The following is a 22970-nucleotide window of genomic DNA, read 5'->3' as shown; positions in this document are numbered from 1 at the left end:
TAACGCTCTGCTCTCAGTGCCAAAAAGGACCAAAAGTTTTCCAAACTAGACAAACACACCCAGTCCTTGAAAAAAGAAAAAGTCAGCAGATGTCTTCAATGTAAAAATAACCCAGTAATATCCTGTGGGAAATCGTTCCTTAGAATATATAAGAAAATATACTCACTACAGGCACCTCCCATTTTGCCGAATAGCCTAGATTCAAATGTATACTCCTCCTCTGACACATTAGTTCCCAGTCCCAGACAAAATTTCCTAACAACGTGAGAGGAAGAGAGGAAGCAGAGCTACAGAAATCACTAAAGGAAGACAAACGGTATTTAATTTACCCACGTAAACTGAACGTGGAACTGACCAAGCAACATCTGATTATTTGTTAGTAGTTTCTTCTCGAAGTCGTATCGGGTGACTGACACACGTTTGTGCGATGAACTATGTAGTGCGCAGGTTTCATTCAGAGGCTAATTAGCTTTTTACATTGAGAACTTATGAAGAGCTGCCTTCCTTTATTTGTGAGTGGCAGATTACCATTTCTCCATTCTGTTGCTATGGCAATACCAGCAGCAAATAGTAAGTAGATAAACAGGATTTTGCATGTATTCATCCAGATACCTACTTTTGGACAGATCATTCAGAGCAGCGTTCATTATCTAGCTCGGGACACATTTGCCTTGCATTTACGTGTCTGTATATCCCCTAACACAGGGCTGGTGAAGGTTTGTAGATTCAAGCTAATACAGTGCATTTAAGTTAACACAGTGTATTTGACAGAGTGAGCATCACAGGCTACTCAGGGAGAGTAATAGATGGCCAGATTTTTTGGAACCCTTTAGATCTAGCTTTTTTCCTTTATACATGCTCATGGCAAAAAAAAAAAAAAAAAACAGAGAAAGGAATGATTTAACGCTTCTCATTATAGTGCTATTCCTCATTTCACCCTTAAACTGACTCATGCCTTTCGGGTAGGTAACAACATTAATAAGCAGAAATTACATCTTGCACTCAGTAAATTACGGAAGAGTGAGTACGGGTTCCTTTTTTTCCTCCAAGATCAGTCAGTAACGTAAGATCTTTACCAAAAAGGAATGGATAGTTTTAAGTGGCTGCATTATGGGATGTATGAACAAGTGCTCCCCACAGATTTAACTTAATTTTTGTCAGTGAACTAAAAGCCTTTCTTTGCAACGTACTTGAAGATGCCCAGCAGAACCTGCTGTTCCTGGAATTAAAGTAATCAACGGTTCTTGGATAATGCGGGCAAAAGGGAGGACAAAAAAAAAAAAATCATCATCTCACATTTTAGCCATTTCCCTTTGAACATCAATTTTATGTGAACAGAAAACAGCTGATGTATCCTGCAGTACCGGGAGTAAAATTAATCCAGTAACCACCCGGAGGGCGGGAAGGGACCCGGCGAGAGCCACAGCAGCAGGACACCCTGCAACCTGGAGATGCCACGGGAGAGTTGAAAAGGGCTTTTAGTGGGCCTGCTAGAGATGAGCCTCAGCAGGAGAAGAGGCAGAGCACAGCCTTTCTTTCTGCCAGTAGCTGATGATAAACGCAGGATGCATTTCTGAATAGTCACTCAGACCAATGAAACTAATTACCTCATTTTCACATGTATGGCTTACACTTCAAATAATTTGCTCTCTTTTAAATATATCCTGGTCTATAGACGTGGTTACCAGGCCTTGTCATCAGATGGGGTTTGCAGACAGCCCACGCTAAGTTGGGAGCGGGAGGGATGAGGCGCAGAACAAAGGCAAGAGAGCATCAGGAGTGAAGGGAACATGCCCAGCGCGCTCGCAGTTAAGCTTCTTCCTTAATTCCTTCTCCCTGCGCATTAACTCCCTCATTGTGTCACCGGTAGATATTTTCAAGATAACCTATGGATTGTAGTAATGAAAATGCATGTATTTCCTCATAGAAATGGAACTAAATAAATATTTATGAAATGAAAAAGATGCCCATTAAAGTCCAGCTTTTTTTGCTACTACCTTAATACCACGGAAAAAAATATAAGCAGATTCAAAAGCTATGGGGGATATTTATTCAGTTAGTTTTTTAGATCAGGAAGGAATCTTGCTTTTACTCCAGAAATAGGAAACAAAAAATCCCACATGTGTCACTGCAACAATTTTTTTTTCCATCTCTTTACTGCCCTAATGCTGTTTGATAGCTTAGTAAATAAGCAGCATCAGTTTACCGGATTACCTTTAAGAAGAACCAAACGGGTAGGATGCACATTAAAATACACGCAATATGTAATGAAGAGACAGGCAAATCTATTCCATGTAACAGTAACGCAACATAATCCAAGGTTATTTATCACTCTGCAGTTATCAAACTGCAATTCCAGTTCCCCTCACCTCCCTCCCATCTCTAGCTTGTGCTACCTACAAATAGATACAAGTCTGGCCAAGGACACCAGCTTCTCCGGTGCTGCTGCCTGCAGGAAGAGGGAGCTTTGAATGATCACATGTTCTTTTTCTGCTCCTAAATATATTCCTCCCTCTGCTGTGTTGCAGGAGCACGGCATACCGACTGGCATGGGGTACGCGGTGGCTCCGCACCACTCCGGGGTCTATCCGGTTCACATCCAGCTGTATGAGGCCTGGAAGAAGGTCTGGCACATCCGAGTGACCAGCACAGAAGAATACCCACACCTGAAGCCTGCACGGTACAGACGGGGCTTCATCCACAATGGCATCATGGTACACTGCATTTCCATGCTTCATAGCAATAGTACTTTAAGTGACTCAGAGTATGCTATTTTTACCAAATGCTTCAAGTTTTACAGCAATCATTAAAATTCTCTGTGACCGAGGATTTGTAAGGATGCCAAAATAGTGCATTTGTTATGCAGCCAGTTAAAAAATAAAAAGTCACACGAACTTAGGCAACTGCAAACGTAATCCTCAGAAACTAAATGTACTTCTAGTCCCACCAACTATCAACCGAGTTATAAATGCATACTTTGAAATTCATTAAACTGCCTAAGACCTATGTTTCAAACTCTGGTTCATCTTTATGCATGAAAGGATTAGGAATCCACCACCTGGGAAGGTGAGCAGGTGTAACTAATCTCCTCCAGCAAGTATGACACTTCTCAGGCTGGGGTTTTGTTCTGAGCTTCGCTTCCGAAGCTCCCAGCGCCAGGGACCGGACACACGCCCAAATCTTCCAGACCACGCATTAGTGCGAGGAGGGAGAGGGTTCCTCGCATGCACGCTGCCATTGCCCAAGGGCGGGAAAACGTTTAGAACAATTTGGCCTGTCTCACCAGCCAGCTGCAAGCCTATGGACAGGTGAAACACAAAAACGGAACATGCGCAAGTGAAGGTAGAAATGTTTCAAGGGCAGGCCCCGGGATGCTTTAAAGTCCCAGCTGACTTGAATATTGCCTATGCATAGAAGTCAAAATTGTGGCCCCCTGAACAAGACAGAAGGAACATCTCCATCAAAACCCCGATGTCACTGCACAGAGTCCAATTACTATTGGAATAGACTCAAATTCAGCATTTACACACGTATCAAAATGCTCTGCTGAATGTAGGGTTTATTTGCTGTTTTAACTGAGTAGAAAAGCGAAAACACTGACTGCAGGGAAACGAAAGGCCTTCCCCAAGTGAATTACGTCTCTGCATGGGTTAGGCAATACCCATAAAGCCCTGACAGGTGTTGTCTTTACTTTACCAGGGCCCTTCGATAGTACCTAAATAATAATGTAACTAAACCATCCGGTTCTCCAAGACGAGTTTGTCTTCCCACACCCGCTAGCTGGCTGTTTCTGACACACAGCCTCTCGATTTAGGAACGGGATCTGCCCTCCGGCCGGCCTCACGCGAGCATCCCACCAGTCCCCTACACATTTCACAAACAGGAATGAGGGGGGGTCAGCGTGGTTTTCAAGACTGAGAAAAGTATGAAGCAACAGGTCTTTTGCGGTTCGCAGCCTTGACTACAAATTCAGTTCAATGTCTCAAGAACAGTAAGATGAATTGCCTGGGATAGCCGAGACGGCCAGGAAACACTATTTATCGGCTAATAAACTAACCTTGCTAAGGGGAAGAGAGGTTTGGCTTTTTGTTTTCTTCCTCTTCCAAAGGCCAGGAAACACTCCTAACGAGTGTATGAGCTGAATGAAACCGTCTGCATGAAAGCTCAGCACACGTGTGCCGCAGCTTTTCAGAGCTGGTGTCTGGAAACCTCCACATCTGCAGGACCGTGCTTGCTTACCACGAGAGTACAGAAGGCACAAGGGAGCCCATAAACAAACACGCCGGAGCACAGAGGCAGAAGGGGTTGCAGTTGTGTTTCTTTGAGTTGCTGGAGGGATTCGGGTGGCTATGCCAGGGTGAGTTTGCAGGAAGACGCTAATGTCACAACGGTGCTGTTCTTTTGTTCTCAGGTGCTCCCTCGACAGACCTGTGGCCTTTTCACTCATACTATTTTTTACAAGGAATATCCTGGGGGCCCTCAAGAGCTGGACAAAAGTATCCGAGGAGGTGAACTCTTCCTCACCATTCTCCTGAATCCCGTAGGTACCTTCTTTCGCTGTTTTTCGGACATGCTGACTAATGGCGAGGAGGGAGGGAGGAAGGGAAGCAGGAAGGGAAGGAGATCTGTTTCCTCTTGATCTTGTTTGGGAAATAAAAATCAAGACCATTTGCTCAAGGGCAACAAGCAGTTTAAGAGGAACGGAGCAAAATGCCTTCTGCTAATTTCTAACTCCAACTGTATGCAACACGTTACTGGAAAATGCATTCATTTCACCTCCATAGTGTTTCCCAACCTGAAGCTGGGTCCCTGTGAGAGAAAAGTGCACTGACTTGTCTAACTGAGACTGAAAGAAACAAGGGAGGGTAGAGAAAACTGATCTTATTCAGTTTTTCCTTTTTTCCGTAAGCTCGGCTTCTCAGGCACTCCTGATACAGCTCGATGTAAATCCCAGGGCTCAGGCTGATATAATTCCCCCACCTCTTAAGAATAGGTTTTGTGCAGCTAAAAATTACCCCAAGCAGTACGTGGCCTGCTAACGAACATTTTTGCTTTGCTTAGTGCTGCGTTTCTTTTTCTGTGTCAACATTACGTGAACCATAAACTATACATTCACACACCCCCCCCCCCCCACCTACATATGTATAAACACACACGTATATGGTTTAACCAAAAGTGCCACAGATTTTAAGGATGATTTGCAGAGCTATCACACAGTGCTGCCTCAGCCACTAACACGCTCTGAAATGCGCTGTGCTAACGTGCGCGCGACAACACGGTGTACGTGGGCGCATAGGTGCAATTGGGCTTTCCAAGGATCAAGGAGGGAAGCTACCTGACTGCAAACGCTATATTTTGAAGTCACAGTTCTCTGGCCTGGTGCCATTTAAGACAGCAGCCTAGGAATGGAACGAGGAAGGACAAGGACAAAATAAAATATTCATATATCAATTATTTTTTTTGTCATTGTCCTCCCTTCTTCCTGTTCCACCCAAACAAGCTATACTACTCACAAGATAAATGTGTTGTGTCTTGCCAGGTGGCCTACATTTTAGTGGGTTTAAACTGACTTCTCTGCAGAGTTAAAGAAACCTCAGGTTGAGCTAACTCTCAAATCCAGGGTGCTTTTATTTAGAGACCTAAATATAGGCTTTGGTATTACATAATTAGGAGGAAATTTTGGCTGGGAAGCTAAGCTGGCAACTGAGTCAAAGATTCAGTGGGCTTAAAGAAATGGGACATTTCTATTAGGATTTTTCCTGTAGCATACATGTGACACCAACGTGAGAATAAAAACCATCCCTGTTCTTTATCCCATCTCTCCATGACCTGCATTTCTCTCAGGCTGGCTTTTCTTCCCATTGTTTTCTTAAGTGTAACTTGGCTCATCACCACCTTGGGGTGCTGCTGGAATTTACCCTTAGCTTTACCGTACTTTGATCAATACCTCTGCATCTTTCGCTTATCTGAAGATTCCCTCAGATTTAGGCGGTGCAGCCACCTGTAGCAGAGTATGTCCTTACTCCACAAGAGATGCTTAGAATAGCCCCCCCGATTCCTTGGTCCATCACCGATTCCGTGTCCAAGCTTGTGAGCACGCTCAGGCCACCCTGGCTTCCTCTTTTACAACTTGCCTTTTCCCTAATTTCAGGTTTTTCTTTCTTACTGACAAGTAAATAAGAAAGGAGCCACAAGCTCACCGTTGCTCCTTAGAAACTTCAAGCCTTTTGATCTTTTAAATGATTGCGTCCAAATGTTCCTTCCAAAGACAGGCTGAGGCTACGGGGAAGTGTAGCTCTTCAATTAGTCTAAAAATTATTTTAAAGGCTATTATTGAAGTCTGAATAAAGTCAGATAGGCCTATGCCACCATTTATTACACTATCCATAATTCACTAGCCTGGTCTTTCGGTCTTTCCAGGCATATCCCAAGCAGGACCAACCTCAGAGGTGCTGGAGCATCTTCCCTCTGGGAGGTCCAACACCCCCATCTGCTTGGGCCACCCCTGCAGGAGGTTTCCCCCAGCCGGGTCCAAAGGCTTCCCCCAGGAAAGGGCCAAACCCCTCCCTCGGCGGGTCCTGCAGCACAGACGGGTGTTCTTCCTGCCCTGCTGACCACAAAGCACACTTGAGAGACGCAGTTCTGCTGACTGCCTTTGGTTTCAGGAGTGATGCAGCAGGCACAGGACCCTTCCTAGGAAGGCAGTATGTAATGGCAGGCAAAGCATCCCAGATTTAACGACGCATCTGTGATGTTCATGACAGAGTTAGATGATCATCTTCCAAAGAAAGGGTGAGGGGAAAAAAATTTTCTTCAGTACATGAAGTCACTGTTTTGACCAAGCTATGATCCAATAACTTGAGTGCCATATTATTGGGTGGTATTTGAAAAGAACAGCTTTTCTGTACTGTTAATGTTCCATTCCCCTTTCCCACTTTTATGATTTTTCTATCTTTACCTCATCAAAACTGATATTTTACTGAGCTAAGCGACACAAGTGAAATACTGACATGCACTTCCCTAACTCTGAGTTAAGTATGAATCTGTTCCAATATAAGTGCTTATTCAGACAGGAAGAAATATAATTTAATCATGTGCGAGCTGAGGTAAGATATACCACAAGACCCCACCATCATTCAAGCGAGGTTGGTACACTATCCTATGAAATATGCACTGCCTGACAACAGTAAAAGCAAAATCTAACCTTATCTCAGAAGGAAACAAAAATCATCTATAATCATACACACTTTTTCTTTTTTTAAAAGCCAATTTTGGACAGCACACAAATGAACAAATGGGAAGACCTTTCTTTTATTCACTGTAAGAGGAGGTATAGTGTTTTGGTAGCGAATTTTTAAAAATTTACAGATTAGTGTTTAAAAAAAAAATCTATTTTATCTTCAAAAAAGGATCAACAGAGCACCTGTTCCGCTGGCCAATGGCAAATTCAGCTGAATTAAAAAAAAATATGCTTTGAATGTGACGTGCTCTCCAATCTGGCAGCAGTGCACACTGGAGTAGCCACAAGAGACTTCCCACCTTATATCCTAGAAGCTTTTCACACACCTCTGCTCATTAATATGCTTCCTTAGTATTTGGATATCAACGTGTGCGGTTCAGGGCTTTACCAAGAGCACAGTTCAGGGGTTCACCACAAGCAGTACAGCGTCAACCAGCATGTGCTCTCCAAATGGATTATGGAAAAGAACAACTGTTGGGAATGTACAGGCTTTTTCAAAGCCATAATTTAAAATTTTGTCGTTGAGTCCTATTGCATGAGATGCCTAATGTAGTCCATGGATAGTAACCACATCCATTAAATAAAATCCTAATGAGAGCGCACAGTCCCCCCTAGCATTGCAGTTATCCTATTTCAAGTTTTACAAAAAAGGGGATTGCCCGTACCATTGTTTATTTGTGCATTATTGACATGGTTTAAAAATATTTTTCCTTTGCTCTTCAAAAACACCTGCCAGACTCTTTCCTCCTGTGGAAGAGATCTGCAGAAATAGAGTAGCTCCTCCTTCCACGTGGTTGCACAAGTCTCCTGCTCACGGGGCTCTGGCCTCAAGCGGGTGCGTGCAATTGCCACCAGCGTTAGTGTGTGCGACGTGCATACAGCAAGGGGAAAAGGGAGCCCCTCCGCATGGGCGGTGCGCTCTTCTGGAGGGTGAAGATGGTATGAAACCGTTTCTGCTTGCGGAAAGAGAAGGTATCTGTGTGCGTTCTCACAGCACGGCCAGGCTACCATGACAACTGAAGTTACATACAAATTATGTATGTTATTACCATAAAAGATCATATTCCAGAGTTCAAGACCAGGTTCGAAATCTCCTTATGTAGCTAGTTATCTGCCCTGCGGTGCATGGTGTCGTTCACCGCCCTTCCCTGGTCTGAAAAGCACAGGGGGACAAAAAAAAACCCCAAACAAATAAAAAAGGAATATATGTTTTTACATCTGGTTTCTACAACTACAGCAGAGAATAATATTTTTTTTTATCATTTTACAAGGTGCCTTCTTGATCACCAAGTAGGCTAGAAGTTTGAAGAGGATTTCTGAGCAAGTTTGTGGTCATTGCGTGCCCGTCTCATTTCTGTGGGGTTTTTTTTTTTGTTCCCTTTGCCAGTTTTTACAACAGTATGTTTCTGTAGATGAGCCTAACAATAGTTGGGCAGCAATTCCAAGTTACACGTGCTATAGAACAACATTTTGGCTTTAGACACTTGAAAATCTAAATGATTTCTGTATGAAAACAAAACAACCCATCAATAATTGCTAGTACACTTTTAAAACCAAAAATAAAGCAAGCTGGGCAGTTCAATGACACCTTCCCAAAGTAGCTATGGTAATGGCAGGTCTCCCACACATTGCACGAGTGTCTGTTTGCTCCTGGCTTCTCTTTTGGAGGTGGCTACCTAGATTCCTCCAAATCAATACTGTGGACCCAGGTTTTGAGGATGGTTTGCTTTAGGCGCTGTTCCCAAAAGCCAGTCCGGACAAGGCTGCATTGGCTTTGGCTCTCTGCAGACCTCCAACGCCATTCCCAGGTGGCTTTGAATCCTCACATCTTCCCACTGTTTTGCTCTATGTCCTTGGGTGTGCAACACACATTACTGGTGTCGTGGATAAAAACATCCCTCTAAAGCAATAACATAGTTCTCACACCATTTCAGACACTTAAGAGACAAAACCATTCCTATATTTTTGAGCCACGTGTGCAGAAACGCTATGTGGTGGCAGCAATGAGGGCACGAGCTTACTCCACGAGTGGATACGGAGGAGTAGCACACTCCACATCTCATACCCCCACCAACACACAAAACATCACTGCTGCAAGGCATCCCTTACCACTGCACGGAAATGACCAAAGCTGTTGGAGCTCTAAAGCAAAAAACTCCTCTCACTTTCAGTTTGCCTTGTTGAAGAGACATGTAGGTGAATCTGTTGCTTATTAAGTAGACTCGCAACACTAGCTAAAACAGCGCAAAGAGGTGCTGCGCAATTTGGCCCCTCTTTCCCTTCACCAGCCAGCCCCAGCTTCCTTGCTCGATTCACCAGCTTCCTTGCTCCATCTCACTAGTCCAGCAGTTGCCCCTTTACACCAACCGGTACCATATATATTCACTAGTTAGGGAGGACAGGAGCACAGCTGAGAATAGCTCAGTTCATGCCCACAGTTACTCTGAGGCAAGGCTTCCAGAAGTGAAAACCCATACTTTCTGGTAAATAGAATTATTACAGGTTTCCCACACACATGCACTTCAAGACTATTTTTTTCAGACTTTCAAATTTTAGAAATAATCATAGTGCCTTGATTAAAATCAGCACACCACCACCTTTTGCTGTGGATTACAGCTATTTAGCTGTCTAAAACCAAACCGAAAGTCAGCTGTTTCTGGCCTTCTAGCTTAAGATGTCAGGGAAAAGAAAAAGAAACCTGAAAGTCTGCGAATAAGTGGTGACACAAGCTGTTCTGAAGAGATCCATCCCTCAGATGCAGGATAAGTGGACAAATAAACTTTAGCACAAATAGCAGCCCAAGCACAACAGAACCAAAGTCAGCATCAACAGCAACTTCCAGGAGGACGACTGCCTGCTTTTCCACCCTATAACCACTGACCTAATGCTCTCTCTTTGTTGGCATCGAGGCACTGAACAGGTCAATCACATCTAACCGAAACAGCCCCCAGAGTTAAAAAACAAGTAATAGATCATGGTTCTTTTCATTGCACGGGCATGGCATCTGCACCACAACCCTGCTTTGCTCAGGAAAATGCCTCGCCTGGATGATGTAGACCAGGGTTTCCAGGCACAGAGCAGTGACTTGATTTGTAGTGGTGTTTTTAATGGGATTTCAGCAGCGAAGATGGGTTGTAAAAGACAGCACAGAGATGTTCGTGTTTCTTTAGGCTGTTACGACATCCATTTATAACCTCTTACCCCATCCCCCCAAACAAGCACAAGTAGGAACACAACTGAAAAAAAAATAATCAAGTTTTGATTATACATTTTTCAATTAGTTTGATTACTGAAGCACATTTCAAGAATAATTAAATGTGGGGAAGCAAATTAACTAAATAGGAATAATGTGTCAGATAGGAAGAATTTATTTACAACTCTCTTAGGGTCAGATTGCAACTCTCTCAATGCTAATGGCGAGCAGTAACATTGACATTGCAGCACACTGCAACACTACCACTTCTGTGAGCACATATGCCATGTACTTCACATGTGGGAAGTTCACAAAGCGGTCGCAGCAGGGAGCAGGTGGGCGATAATGAAGTTCTTGCATGAGGTAAGGAGCCTGCAACTAAATCTTGAAAAAGGCAAGGACTATCTGCTAGCCTTTCTGAACTTTAAAACACGCCACCGATGAAGGCGACTGGCAAATTCTCTTTTCTCCCCTCCTGAGCCTTGACAAGCAAAGGGTTCACTGAAACCCTATCCATTACTCAGGTTGGAGTCAGCAATTTCAGCAAACGTCTTACAAATAACTATTAAGCTCAAATACCAAAAATGTTTGTACTTCCATGAAGCAATACCACGTAGGTGGTTAGATGAGAAAATGCCCAAGTGACATTGCATTAGGATAAAGAGTTTGCAGAGAGACTGTCAAGGGGATCTTCCAATAGAGTTTTTTAAATGGCTTCTACTGAATACTCTGTGGCTCAAAGAGATATTTTCACTTTCTAATTTATGAATCCCAAAGATGAGTCATGTCTGGCAGAGATGATTTAGTAGTATGCAGACGAGGGATAAATTCCACCCAGACAGACAGAAATCAAACCAACTTTCCTTCGAGTTTTAATGAGGGTGACAAGAATCCCAGCCAGACCTTTCCAGGATCCAGCTAATGCGGAAGGCTGCTCAAGCCTAGAGTTTGGGGTGCTTATTCTTTGCATAAACACTTCAAAGCAAAGCTCATTAAAGTTAGTGGGAAAAGGCTCAGCGAACAGACTGGGTTTGAAATGACCCTAAATAGCACAACTCTTTCAAAATGTATCAGTATGGTTCCTCTTTGAAGGGTTTCATTCATTTGGAGGCTTAGAACAGAAAGAAGGAGCTTCAGGTGTATTTACAAATAAGAAATAGAGTTTGGGACAGACGAGACATTACTGTGCTCTTGGAGTCTTCCTTTCCTATTTGAGACAAGAAAAACAATGAAACATTCGACAGAAGTATTTTTTTTTTCTCCCTTGCCAGACCAAAGCTAGATGTTCATTCAGTGTCATGTCACCATCGATGTTATTTACTCTGTGGTTTGACAAACCTCATCAAAAGTCAGTTATTCACTAAATCCTAATTAGGACAGGACTCCTAAAAGTTCTATCGTCAGCACTTCCGTGTCAGTGGCGAAAATAAAGCAGCAAAACCACCACAGTCAGTAGAAATAAGCAAGGGAAGAGATAAAAGAAAAAAAAAAAGACATCTAAAACCAATAAAAAAATGTAAAAAGGGATTTACAAAGCCACTACTTTTGTGCCTAATCTAATTTTGATAGTAAAATAAACCTTTTTGCAAGACTAAGATTGTAACCGCTGTGCTGCGACAGCATGGATATCTGTATGAATTGTAGTTACACCTTAAAACAAGAAAGGATGTCACTACTCAAGAAAGTACATCATTCCTCGAGACATAGTTTCAGAGCCAGGAATTTAACACCAAAGAGCATCAGACAAGAATACCACCCAGCTATGTAAGTCTGATAGAAAATCCTCTGGCTCTGACCAGCATTGTAGCAACCCTCTCCCTTGTGGAAAAACTATTTAGGATTTCTGCAGGTGCGCAGCATTTCCACTCCAACAGAAAAACAAAGTCAGCCTCAGACCTTTTATTTTCTTTTTAAACCATTTCGAACCGCATCATACCCTTTTCTGTCTTCCTCAACCTTGCCAATTCTTTAAACCTTTTTGCAGTGCTTTGAGTTGCTTTCAATGATTTTTTTTTTTAAATGTTTCCTTCATTGGGTTACATAACTATAAAAACATGTATGGCATTTCAAGGAGTTCAACATTTTAGCCATTTTCAGCATTTTTTTTAAATTCTACTGCTCATTATTTACTCAGCTTAATCGCCCTTTAGAATAACTTCATCTATTCCCAGAATATATTTGTAAAACAACCCCCTTCCTCTTTGTTCCCTTCACCAGTGCTGCCCCATATTCCTTTTCTTTGCCCCCCCCCCCCCCCCCCCCTTTTTTTTTTAAATACCTTCCTATCAAATGCCAACCAACTTTACATGCACTTCTGTCTTTGACCTACTCGGTAGAGAAAGGCAAGTTAACTGGCATTAAAATCAACCTGCATTAAGGTACCTTCTTTAGAAAGAGAGTTTTGGTAAAAAAGCTGTGATGTATCAATCAGAGCAATGTATTTCCTAAGGCGCACCCACGGTCACGTCTGCTGTCAAGGACAAACACGGAGCGTGGGGTGGGGCGAGCAAAAGGGATGAGCAGAGGAAATCCTTTGCTTTACTGCAAAATGTAAACTATGACAATTTATTATTAAAAAAAACCAACACACAACACAACTTCCATAACATACAGTTCCCAAACTGAAATACTTTCAGCAGCAAAAATTAGGTTTCTCATAAGAAAAGTTAGGGAACTCCACTGGAGTTTAGATGTAAGGAGGATTTTCCACATCCAAATGTCAGGCTCAAAACTAAGTGGGTTCAGTCCGTGTTCTCTGACCGTTGCCCTTCATTCAGTCTCCTGAGAAATGCTCTGACATATTTAAAGCGTGCTTTTACAAATTGTTCTATATATCACATCTTCAGCACCCGCAAGGTCTTCCAGTATCTGTTTTCTAGTTCGTCTCCTTTACTCCCCTGCTTCACAGACGATAAAGAACAGCCATAAACATTTAACAGCCAAGATAAGCTAATAAATACAGCCCTAAATATTATCACCCCGACAAACAAGAGTGAGAGAATAATTTCTCTGAAAAAAAATAAGTCTCTCTAAACCAGAGGGCTTTTTATTAAGCCAGCAAGTGACAGCACAAAAGGCACCTCAATCGAGCACTAACGTGAAAATAAGTGCATCAGGCTTTGAGAAGAACAGCAAGACCCACTTGCTCAGTTGAGTAGTCCGCGAATTTGATTTACTTGCCAGTCTGGTGCATGTTTCTCTCGTTATCTGTTCACCTTGAAAAACTAATGGATAACCCTTGTTACTGCCACCCCCTTTCCTGCAGTGCCCTTCCTACCTTCTGCTCCGCTCCAGCCCCGTTTCAGGTCGGCTGCCACCACCCGCTTCCGAGAGAGAGCACCAAATTCACGCTGAAACCAAAGTAGTTGCAGACCCTGCCGTGTACGCAAGCGCAAAGTTTCTTGCAAAGTATGGCCCAATCTTTGGCCACATTCAAACAGTAGAAAAGCTTGCAGAAAGTGAAACCTAATATGAGACCCCCGCCACCTCAAGATGCTCCCATCTCTGTCCTAGTCATGGCTGAACACAGTGAATTAAGATTCTCTGTAGCCTGAACCGAGGTCAGATATGCCTAGAGGAGTGACTAAATTGAAGATCTCTACCAAGGATCAGATTGTTACTTACATCCAGGGTCTTAATTCACAAGATGCTTCTCTCTTCCTATTCTTCCTGCCTTTTCCTCCTTGTTACACGCATGAACTTGGCTGGGCTAACTCTTCTCTTCCCCTTCTCGCAGGGTGTTTTAATGCAGACTCTTTGTCTGCTTTTCATAGTTCCACCATAAAGACCTTGCACAGGCCATTCCTGCATTTATATATATATATTTTTAAAAAATATCTCTTTACATTTACACCTGCATCACCACATAGTATCTAGAGACACCTGCACAAGTGGTTTTTGCCCACAAAGCCAAGAAAATAAGGCATATTTGCAACCGACAGATCAAGCTGTTTTTAAAGTTAAAAAAAGTAAAGTAGCAGAAAAAGGGAAAGTTAAACGCTTTTTTTTAAACTCCTCTTCCTACTTCAATCAAACATCCCTAAGAAGCTTTAATCTGAGATGAAATGCGGCATATGAATTTCAGGAAGATTAGCTTCTTTTGTGGGAATTTGGTTGTCGAGAGTGAAATCAGACTTGTGATTGAAAGGTAACTTTGAACTCAACTCACGAGAAGCTACAGACAGTCCGTAATAAGGTACATTATTATTCTAACTTTGAACAAGGCATGATCACACATCGCAGAGATAGGCAAATTCTTTGTCGGTGTCATGGGACACTTCCAATTTCGAGGGCCACTTAAATGCATTTACATTTTTAAACTCTCACCGTAACTAAAGGGTTATGGTTCGTTTCCAGCCTGCTGGATCTAGATTCTGCACGTCCCGCATGTGCCATACTTTGAACATTTTGTTCTCGTTTCCTGCTCTCACCCTTCACAACAACAGATGAGAATCGCACGTTATTGCTTCAGAATATTAAAAGTAAATGCAGAGAGGGGTTAATTTATGCCTTCCACAAGAGATTTGGGAGTGTTATTATGAAACATCTTGAGCGTTAATAATATTTTTCTTTTTATTTGCTTTGTTTCTCTGAGTATAGTTGTAGAAAGAATAAAAAAATAACCTTGGGCATTGTAGGAAATATGCTGCAATCCAAAAGTAATTCATAATGCAGCTCTGCTAAGGGCCCTGTGAATAGAGCATCTCAGCATATTTCAGGCATAGGAAAAAGGAAGCGAGCAACCTCCCCACTACTAAAACGTCAATACTCGTTGAGCCATAATTAGCAGGCTACTGCCTATAGGGACAGGCGTGTCCCTCTCCAACACGACAAGAGGGATATGTTCATTCCAGCAAATTAAAAGGGAGTCTTGTTATTAACTGGCTACGTCAGAATTTGTCTCAGTGGTCACAAACATACCAAGTCAAATTAAAAAGAGAGAGTTGGGCCTTATTCTTCCTTGTACAGGGGCCCATTAACCTGCCAGGACAACGTAAAGAATCATTTTACCGCATTAAGTGAATGTCACAGAGAAGTACTCGCCCCTGCAGAGAGGGCCACGGGGTTGCCACCCCAGCGGCACCCCAGCCAGAGCCGCCCGGGCAGGCAGCGCAACTGCAGGACGCAGTCATTAGCTTTTGCCAGAGGAAGAGGGTAGCACCTCTTCTTTATTCAGAAAAATACTTACACCCCATGCAAGCTCAGCATCGTAAACACTTCTGTTTCCTTCCTGCCCCAGCACGTACTGAGGTTCAATACAAATGTATTTGTTTTGAAAGATAGCACTGTACAAAAGCGCCTGTAACCACAACACAATCGCCCCTTCCCCTAAAGATACTTCCTTTTGCAACTAGAAGTCCTGTAAGCACCGATAACAACGATAGAAATATGATAATACAAACATAAAAGTTGAAGCCACTTTTATCTTCCCACTCCAGGTGCACGATTAAATCCACTCCAACCTCGCTCAGGCTTCTGAATCTTCTTTCCCCTTTGTAAATCATTCTTTTTTCCTTCATCCCACATGGCTATCCCAGCTGCAAAGAGTCGCCATAGGATAGTATTATCCCATGGAAACTCAATATGCTGCCTTCAGCAGCATATTTAGAAACTAATTAGCTCGAAACTCAGAGCTTGAAGAAAATATTTCAAGGATAACACATCTCCTTTCTTTCTTTCATGACATTTTCCTCCTTTGTGAAAGCTGATACTCCACACCATGCATTTTGACACTTTATCAGAATTACTTCCCAGCAAGTTAGGCGATGGCAGAAATAGTAATAAATGACCATGTGTCAACAAGAGGGTTATTGGGTAAAGAGAAAAAGAATCTGTTACCTTCAAGCACACACCATACGATAATTTATTAAGGTGTCAGGAGCAAGCCTTTAAGGTAAAAATGAGCTGACTCAGAATTCTCTGATTATTGAAAATGAATCCTTAATAGAAGTAAATGGACAAGAACAAAATTTCCTTGCTGTGTTCGCCATTCAAAATTAATTGGAAAGTGGCTGATTTGAGAATATTATATCCTCCAGTGAACTGAAAATGCTGTATTTTTTTTTCTTCTGAAACCAAGAGTGGAGAATTAAATTAACTCTGGGGTTTGTTTGCTCAGAGTAAGCCACCAAAATGGATTAATTAATCATCATTTATGAATACTCTATAACACAGAACAGTCAGGTCTTCATAAAACTGCAAGAATAGCAACATGACAGTAGAGCAGTTATAAAAACAAATGATAAATTTCCTGCATCTCTCCAGTCTACATCAACTGGCCTGGCATTTCTTTCTCTGCAGCTTGAAAGTACGTACCCTGGTGAAAACACTTATTCCGTGTTTAGATGAGGTCTCAGTTTAAACTGGATGTTTTACAGTTATTCTGCAGCTCTGCGTGGGGTCCTGGGCAGTAGTTTCCACAGGGAATGTCAGTAGTGCTCTGGGAGACCTTACCTTCCTCTACCTGGAGACGATGAAGCGCCACATTAATGATAACAGACATAATTCATTCCATTATTCAAAACATAGAACCAGATCTTATGTAAGCACATCTGTAAAGAGAAATGTCAAGAGAAACAGTCATTTATGGACTCTTACCCAAGCTAATAATAGTTTTGACCATTATTTGCCATTAGCAGATATATGAGCACATTCCTCCCGAAGTTCAGCCGGCTCAGAGCATTATGTTTTAACTCATTGATTGAAAGGGTAAATAGCAAGAAAAAGGACTGAAGATCCAGTTAAAAGGGAAAAAAAAGGCGAGCACTGGCACTAGGTCAGGCTACAGTTGAACTGACTGCAGCCCGACCGAAGCGACCAGGGCAGCTTGCATCGTTGCCTGTTGTATTGGACTGTGATCTGAAATACTGCCCTTCCTTTGTGGGTATTAACACCGACGGGCCCCCGAGCAATACATTATGACCCGCAGTTCTAAAGCAAACGCTTCATTTCTTCAGGTTCTACCAACCTTAAAGCCCATGTTTACTTCAGGACTAGTTTCATCCTCCCTAGAAATACTGCCTTCCCTAGAACCTGCTGGAATAGCCCGGGGACATCTCCAAGCTGTGAGATGGCAAAATTTAACCCCAGGTCATTGCAGGTGAGAGAAATTTGATGGAGCATTCCCAGGTGACCCACAGCATGTATGCTGAGAGACTCGAGTCAAGCACACAGCTTGGCTCAATTGCAGCGTTCATAAATATTTATTACCACCGATATTAGCTGTTTGGCAGCCTGGCCACCGCCAGCTCCCCTGGTTGAATGCTGTCTGGCTATTTACACAGGCTCCTGAGAGGCAGAGTCCCCTCCTCTTACCCAGGAATCGCAGCCACGCAGGTACCACATGCGTAGAGCAAACTCTCTCTTAATTATTTCTCCTCATGTCCTCTGGGGTCTACATAACTCAGGTTTAATGTTGCTTAAAACGTAAGCATAGATTTCTTCAAAGTAATGAGCGAGCTGTTTATTTCCATTAAAATAAAAGTCATACAAGAAGAAGTTTTCTGACTGTTTTCCACTCCCACAAGTAAGAGGCCCCATAAGATACTTTGGAAATTCTGGAGAAGTAATTAGTTTTGCTGCAAAGATATTTAATCTACACTAAAAAGTGATCCCTCCTGGATTATGTGTAATATCTACATGCTACTAAAACGTGTCACTATTTAATCAGATAGTGGGCATTTATGAGCAGGGATGCACAAATAAGAGCAAAGCTGACCCTTCCCCAGAAATAAGGCGAAGCAGTGGGAAAACTCGGTGAGGGTAGAAGCAGCAAAGCCCGCAGGCTAGCTGATGGTCACGGCTCCAGCCTGAGCACTCAGGTATCGTCCGTCATCTCCCCACACACACCTGTGTGCAACGCCGAGCAAAATATCTTCAGCCACATCCAAACCAGCACTTTATTAAACCGGTGGGTTTTAATGTCACTCACAACCCTTGCCTAGCTGTCCCTTGTCCTCTATAGCCCTGCGCCGCATTGCGGAGCAGAGTTTGTGACATATCTGGCTGTGCGCAGACCCTCCCACCCATGTGATGCCAGCCAAGAAATAAAAGCAGGAGCTCCGCAGATGCAGTCAGCTGCCCCCCGCTGCAGAGCCAACCTCACGCAGACGAGCGGGCAGTCGCCCCGGGAGAGGGATTGCCCACCTCCCTGTCTCCACAGGGTCAGGTAGGGCTGTCCCCACCTCCTGCCCAAACAGCCCGCTGCTGGGGCTGCTGAAGACAAATCAAGATACATAAGCTGATAGCTGTTCCTTTCTTCAGCTGCAACATTCAACCCTTAAACGTGGGGCTTTTGTCCATCCCCAGCCCACCCTTCTGCACAAAGAGCAGGGCTGACCCGTGGCACTTTCCCCTCCTCCTCAGAGTTGCTGGGCAGCACTAACTAGCACCATCTCCCTGTGATCCCCATGAGAGGTTTAGATCCAGCATTCACCCGGCCCTGAGGTTCAGCAAAACCATGCAGTGCCAAGGATGAGGCAGTCTGCTGCACAGGACATACCGGTCCTGAAGAGCAAACAGCCATGAGATTTCTTGTAAGTGCCCAGTGTCCCCCCCTCCCAGTTGGCGTATCTGTTCCGTCTTGGATCTTAGAAACCATATTTTAGAGTAACATATTTCCATAGAATCATTTAGGTTGGAAAAGACCTTGAAGATCAAGTCCAACTGTAAACCTAACACTGCCCAGCCCACCACTAAACCATGTCCCTGAGTGTCACATCTGCACATCTTCTAAATACCCCCAGGGATGGTGACTCAGCCACTTCCCTGGGCAGCCTGTGCCAGTGCTCAGTAACCCTTTCAGTGAAGAAATGTTTCCTAATATCCAATCTAAGCCTCCCTTGGCGCAGCTTGAGGCCATTTCATCTTGTTTTATCACTTGTTTCTTGGAAAGACAGACCAACACCCACTTCACTCCAGCCCCTCTCAGGCAGCTGCTGGGAGCGAGAAGGGCTCCCCTCAGCCCCCCCTTCTCCAGGCTAAACCCCCCCAGGCCCCTCAGCCGCCCCCCAGCACACTTGTGCTCCAGACCCTGCCCCAGCCCCGCTGCCCTTCTCTGGACACGCTCCAGCCCCTCAAGGCCCTTCTTGTCTCGAGGGGCCCAGATGATCAGTGCTGTCATTACTTTACTCCCACAGACCCAAAAGCAAAAACCTTGCTTTACTCACATATACAGGGGAAGTGCAGTGTATTATTTAGAATTATTTTTGCATTTTTCCATGATGTGATAGACACAAGGCTTGTAAGGTGGCACTGCCTACGGCACACGACTGAAAGGCTCTGCAGAGGACCTTGGACTAACGCTGGCTATTCACCCGTCAGCTCAGGCCAGCCCTCCTGCTGCGACAGCGGCACTGTCAGGAGAATATTTACAACGTTAAGGACAGTAAGGGAGAACTATCATTATTTTAGTGCAGTAATAGAGGAATCTTCACAATTTTCTGTAGATGCAGCCAGCGTGGGATGTAATTTGCTATCATAAACCGATGCCACCTTATTCAGTGCCACAAAATAATTGAAGCTGAAGTGATTTTTATCTGCAGAGGGTTATGGCTAAAGAGGTTGACAGCCTCGACCAGTATTTTTAGTTGCTTGATAGACATTAACAAAGAGCACACAACATGTACCTTCAAGGAAAAGGGTTACTGATAGCTATCTACTTATGCAAACTCCTCTGGTCATCTTCGAAACCCGAAGACCAAAACCATCTGGGGCTTCCCAGAGCTGTCTCTCTTACTATTCTGTCAGAAATGGGTGATGTACAAAGCTGACCTAAGACAATAGTCCCCAAATCTCTTTTCATCTGGTTCATTTGTGTAATTTGAAGTTGGGTTTATTCTTGAGTCTGAACGGAATAGAGTTGTCTTTTTTAGAGGAAGTTTATAGTCTAAGGAAGTCTTTTCAATGAGAAGACACAGGTGGCAACAAAACAAATTCCTCTATCATGAATTTCACTTAAAAATGAAAACATTTGCGTAGAGCAGGAGGGTTGAATTGTTCTAGACGTTTTCAAAGACTTCATGGGGCCCACAGATGTAACTGGTAGTTACATTCCGCATTTGCGCAGAATTAATTAAACTTTGGCCACAATTATGTGTACTGCTGATCACTTATACAAGTGCGACAAATGAAAAGACATCAAAAAATCCATTTAGTTTTTCCACCCTAATGCAGCTATGCACTGATTGCATAAAGTCATCAACAGCAGCGGCAATTTTTTCACATGCTTTCTGAAAGCATACCCTAATAGTAAGAAAAACACTCTTTTTAATTGCAGGCTTTAAAAAAAAAATATATATATATAACTAATGGAGTGGAACCTCCTAACTAGCTTTCTTCATCTAGGACCCCACATGTCAGGGGTAGCAAAGATGTATATAACATAGGAAACAGTGGCTGTGTTGGAACGTGGTCATGATTTAGCCTTTATTTTAGAAGTGAGACTTGGGTAGATATCAGAAAATAAAAACCAAACATAGCAACTTTATTCTCATAGGGAAAGGAACAACGCACAGGATTTTTCTGTCAATAATAAAGAATTCGTTTCATCGTACCAACTAAATAATGTAGAAGTCGAAAGCATTCCTGGGTCAATGAGGAACAATTTTGCTCTTTGAATAGGGAATGTTAAAACAACATAGACGCACTACAGCATTTGTATAGCTGTCCCAGCGCCCCGCGCCACCACGGATCGACGGCAGCTCCCCCCCGTCACTGGGAGCACGTCGGGTGGAATACAGGCGCTGTAACGAACACGGGCACGGGAAATAAAACGCCATTCAACATTTCTGTTTCCTCTTCCATCAAAGAGGAAAGTGTTTCCTTGCAAACACCGCCTTTGTTGCTTTCTTTAGAGATACCATGTTTGGAAAAAATATTCGATTATCCTGTCAAGAATGCTAAAATATAAAAAGATGTGCAGAGTGGAAATAGAGTAAAAGTAAAAAAAGTGATTTTCAGGCATATAAATGATTTTGCTTCAGTAGCAGAAGGGTCATGAATATGAATAGTGCTGGATTCTAGAGAAACAATTTGTCATTATTAAAATTAGTGCTTTGTCAACACAAAAATCTCACTCCCAGCTTCCTTTTCGTGCTGCTGCACAAACAGCTGCATTAAGGGCCCGAGTGTTCTGGGATTCATTATCAGTGAATGGGGCTCTGGCTCATAAGGTACAAGAAAAGTCTGTAATCCGTAATAGGAGGCTGTCAGGATGAGAAATATATTAAACACTTGAAATTGAAAGAGGTATTTCTGTGGTCAGCCTAGCATAGAGCTACTTGGTATTAGTAAATGGACACTTGACAGTTTTGCATTTCTCAGCCATGACATCCCATTTACACATTCGGAAATACAACACGCTGCCATCTAGATCCAATTATGAGAGTTTGCTCTTGGAGCAACTGTACAGCATTCTCTGAGCACAATGGAAAAAGACGGAATAACAAAATTAATTTTTTTTCTGGGAAAATTCATGCAAGAGGAGCACAGACGAGCAGTAAATACGCTACCGCATTTCTACAGGAACAGGATGCCTGCACCATATATTTCCCTACATGTCTCTCTTTTGCACAAGGTTGAGCTGTACCCCTGGTTTATTTTGCATGCATTAATTCCTCCCTTCTTGCAAATTTTATTTCAGAGGTGCAGAAGCAAGGGAAAAAGTCATTACAGACAGTGAACAAGTTCCTCTTAGAGGAGCAGGGTTCACACGTGAGACCTCTCTCTGTTCCTGGGCTTTCCAGCAATGGGGCAGGGCTGAAGGATCAACAGGAGGAAAGGACCGAAAAGGGAACATTGAGCCGATTTAATTATTGAATGGCTGAGAGGATGAGGTGGATCACGTTTATACAGAAGTTCTCTAATTGATTTTTTTTCTTTGCAAGGGCTGGATCGATGGATAGGCATAGTTTCAAATATCAACATAAGGGTATCTGCCAGTATTTGATTCCCAATACTCACACTGGTGAGATTGGTTGGGTTCCACTTCAGCTGGAAGCCGGAGCACTAACAGTCCGTTTTCCAGGAACTTCCATTCTAGCATGCAGGCATATATAATTCTCAGGGAGAAACCAGAAGCCTCATGCTAATTTTATAATTGTTTTAATCCACTAAGATAGACAGCAAGGACGTTGGTGGCTATGGAGCACCGGCTCCTGGGGACCCCAGAGGAAGCAGCCTTACTTAATATCAGCTTCTGTACAAATTAACACAAGTACAGGTTTCACTCGGGCTGGAGCGATTCACACGAGCTGAGGGCAGGACTTATCCTCAGTCGTCCAAAGGCACAGCTTTGAAGCGAAACATCAAACAGCCCCACGCTCAAAGCTGCCTCTATAGCATAAACTAAATCCTGCAGTAAACAGACGCACACGCACAAAGGATAGAGTTTTAAGAGCAAATATGTCCTGGTTTCGGAGGTCGCTTCACCCTTTGACCTTCACGATATTTGCGTTCCTGGTGGTCACATATAGTAAGGAATTTAAGCCTCAGAAAGCATAGCTAAGTGCCTAATGGGATCTTCAGAGCTCCCTGCTA

The 22970-nt window shown here is 43.2% G+C and overlaps 1 protein-coding gene and 1 long non-coding RNA gene across 3 annotated transcripts in view; one reads left to right on the top strand and one right to left on the bottom strand.

The window, feature by feature from the left end:
* Positions 1–22970, bottom strand: part of LOC142056002 (uncharacterized) — a 93815-nt gene that overhangs the window by 6795 nt on the left and 64050 nt on the right. The window lies entirely within an intron of this gene.
* LOC142056000 (bifunctional heparan sulfate N-deacetylase/N-sulfotransferase 4) overlaps positions 1–22970 on the top strand; it is a 106822-nt gene that overhangs the window by 58921 nt on the left and 24931 nt on the right. For both annotated transcript variants that reach the window (XR_012660160.1, XM_075090120.1), the window contains exons 5-6: positions 2529–2714; positions 4412–4540. Coding sequence is in view for 1 of the 2 variants with exons in the window: in XM_075090120.1 (XP_074946221.1) it covers positions 2529–2714; positions 4412–4540 (315 nt within the window). In the remaining variant the exon portion in view is untranslated. The remainder of the gene's footprint in view (positions 1–2528; positions 2715–4411; positions 4541–22970) is intronic.

This window comes from Phalacrocorax aristotelis, chromosome 4 (assembly GCF_949628215.1).
Source record: "Phalacrocorax aristotelis chromosome 4, bGulAri2.1, whole genome shotgun sequence".
Classification (NCBI taxonomy): Eukaryota; Metazoa; Chordata; class Aves; order Suliformes; family Phalacrocoracidae; genus Phalacrocorax; species Phalacrocorax aristotelis.
Note: the sequence above shows the minus strand (reverse complement) of the source record. Positions and strands in the feature narration are given on the sequence as shown.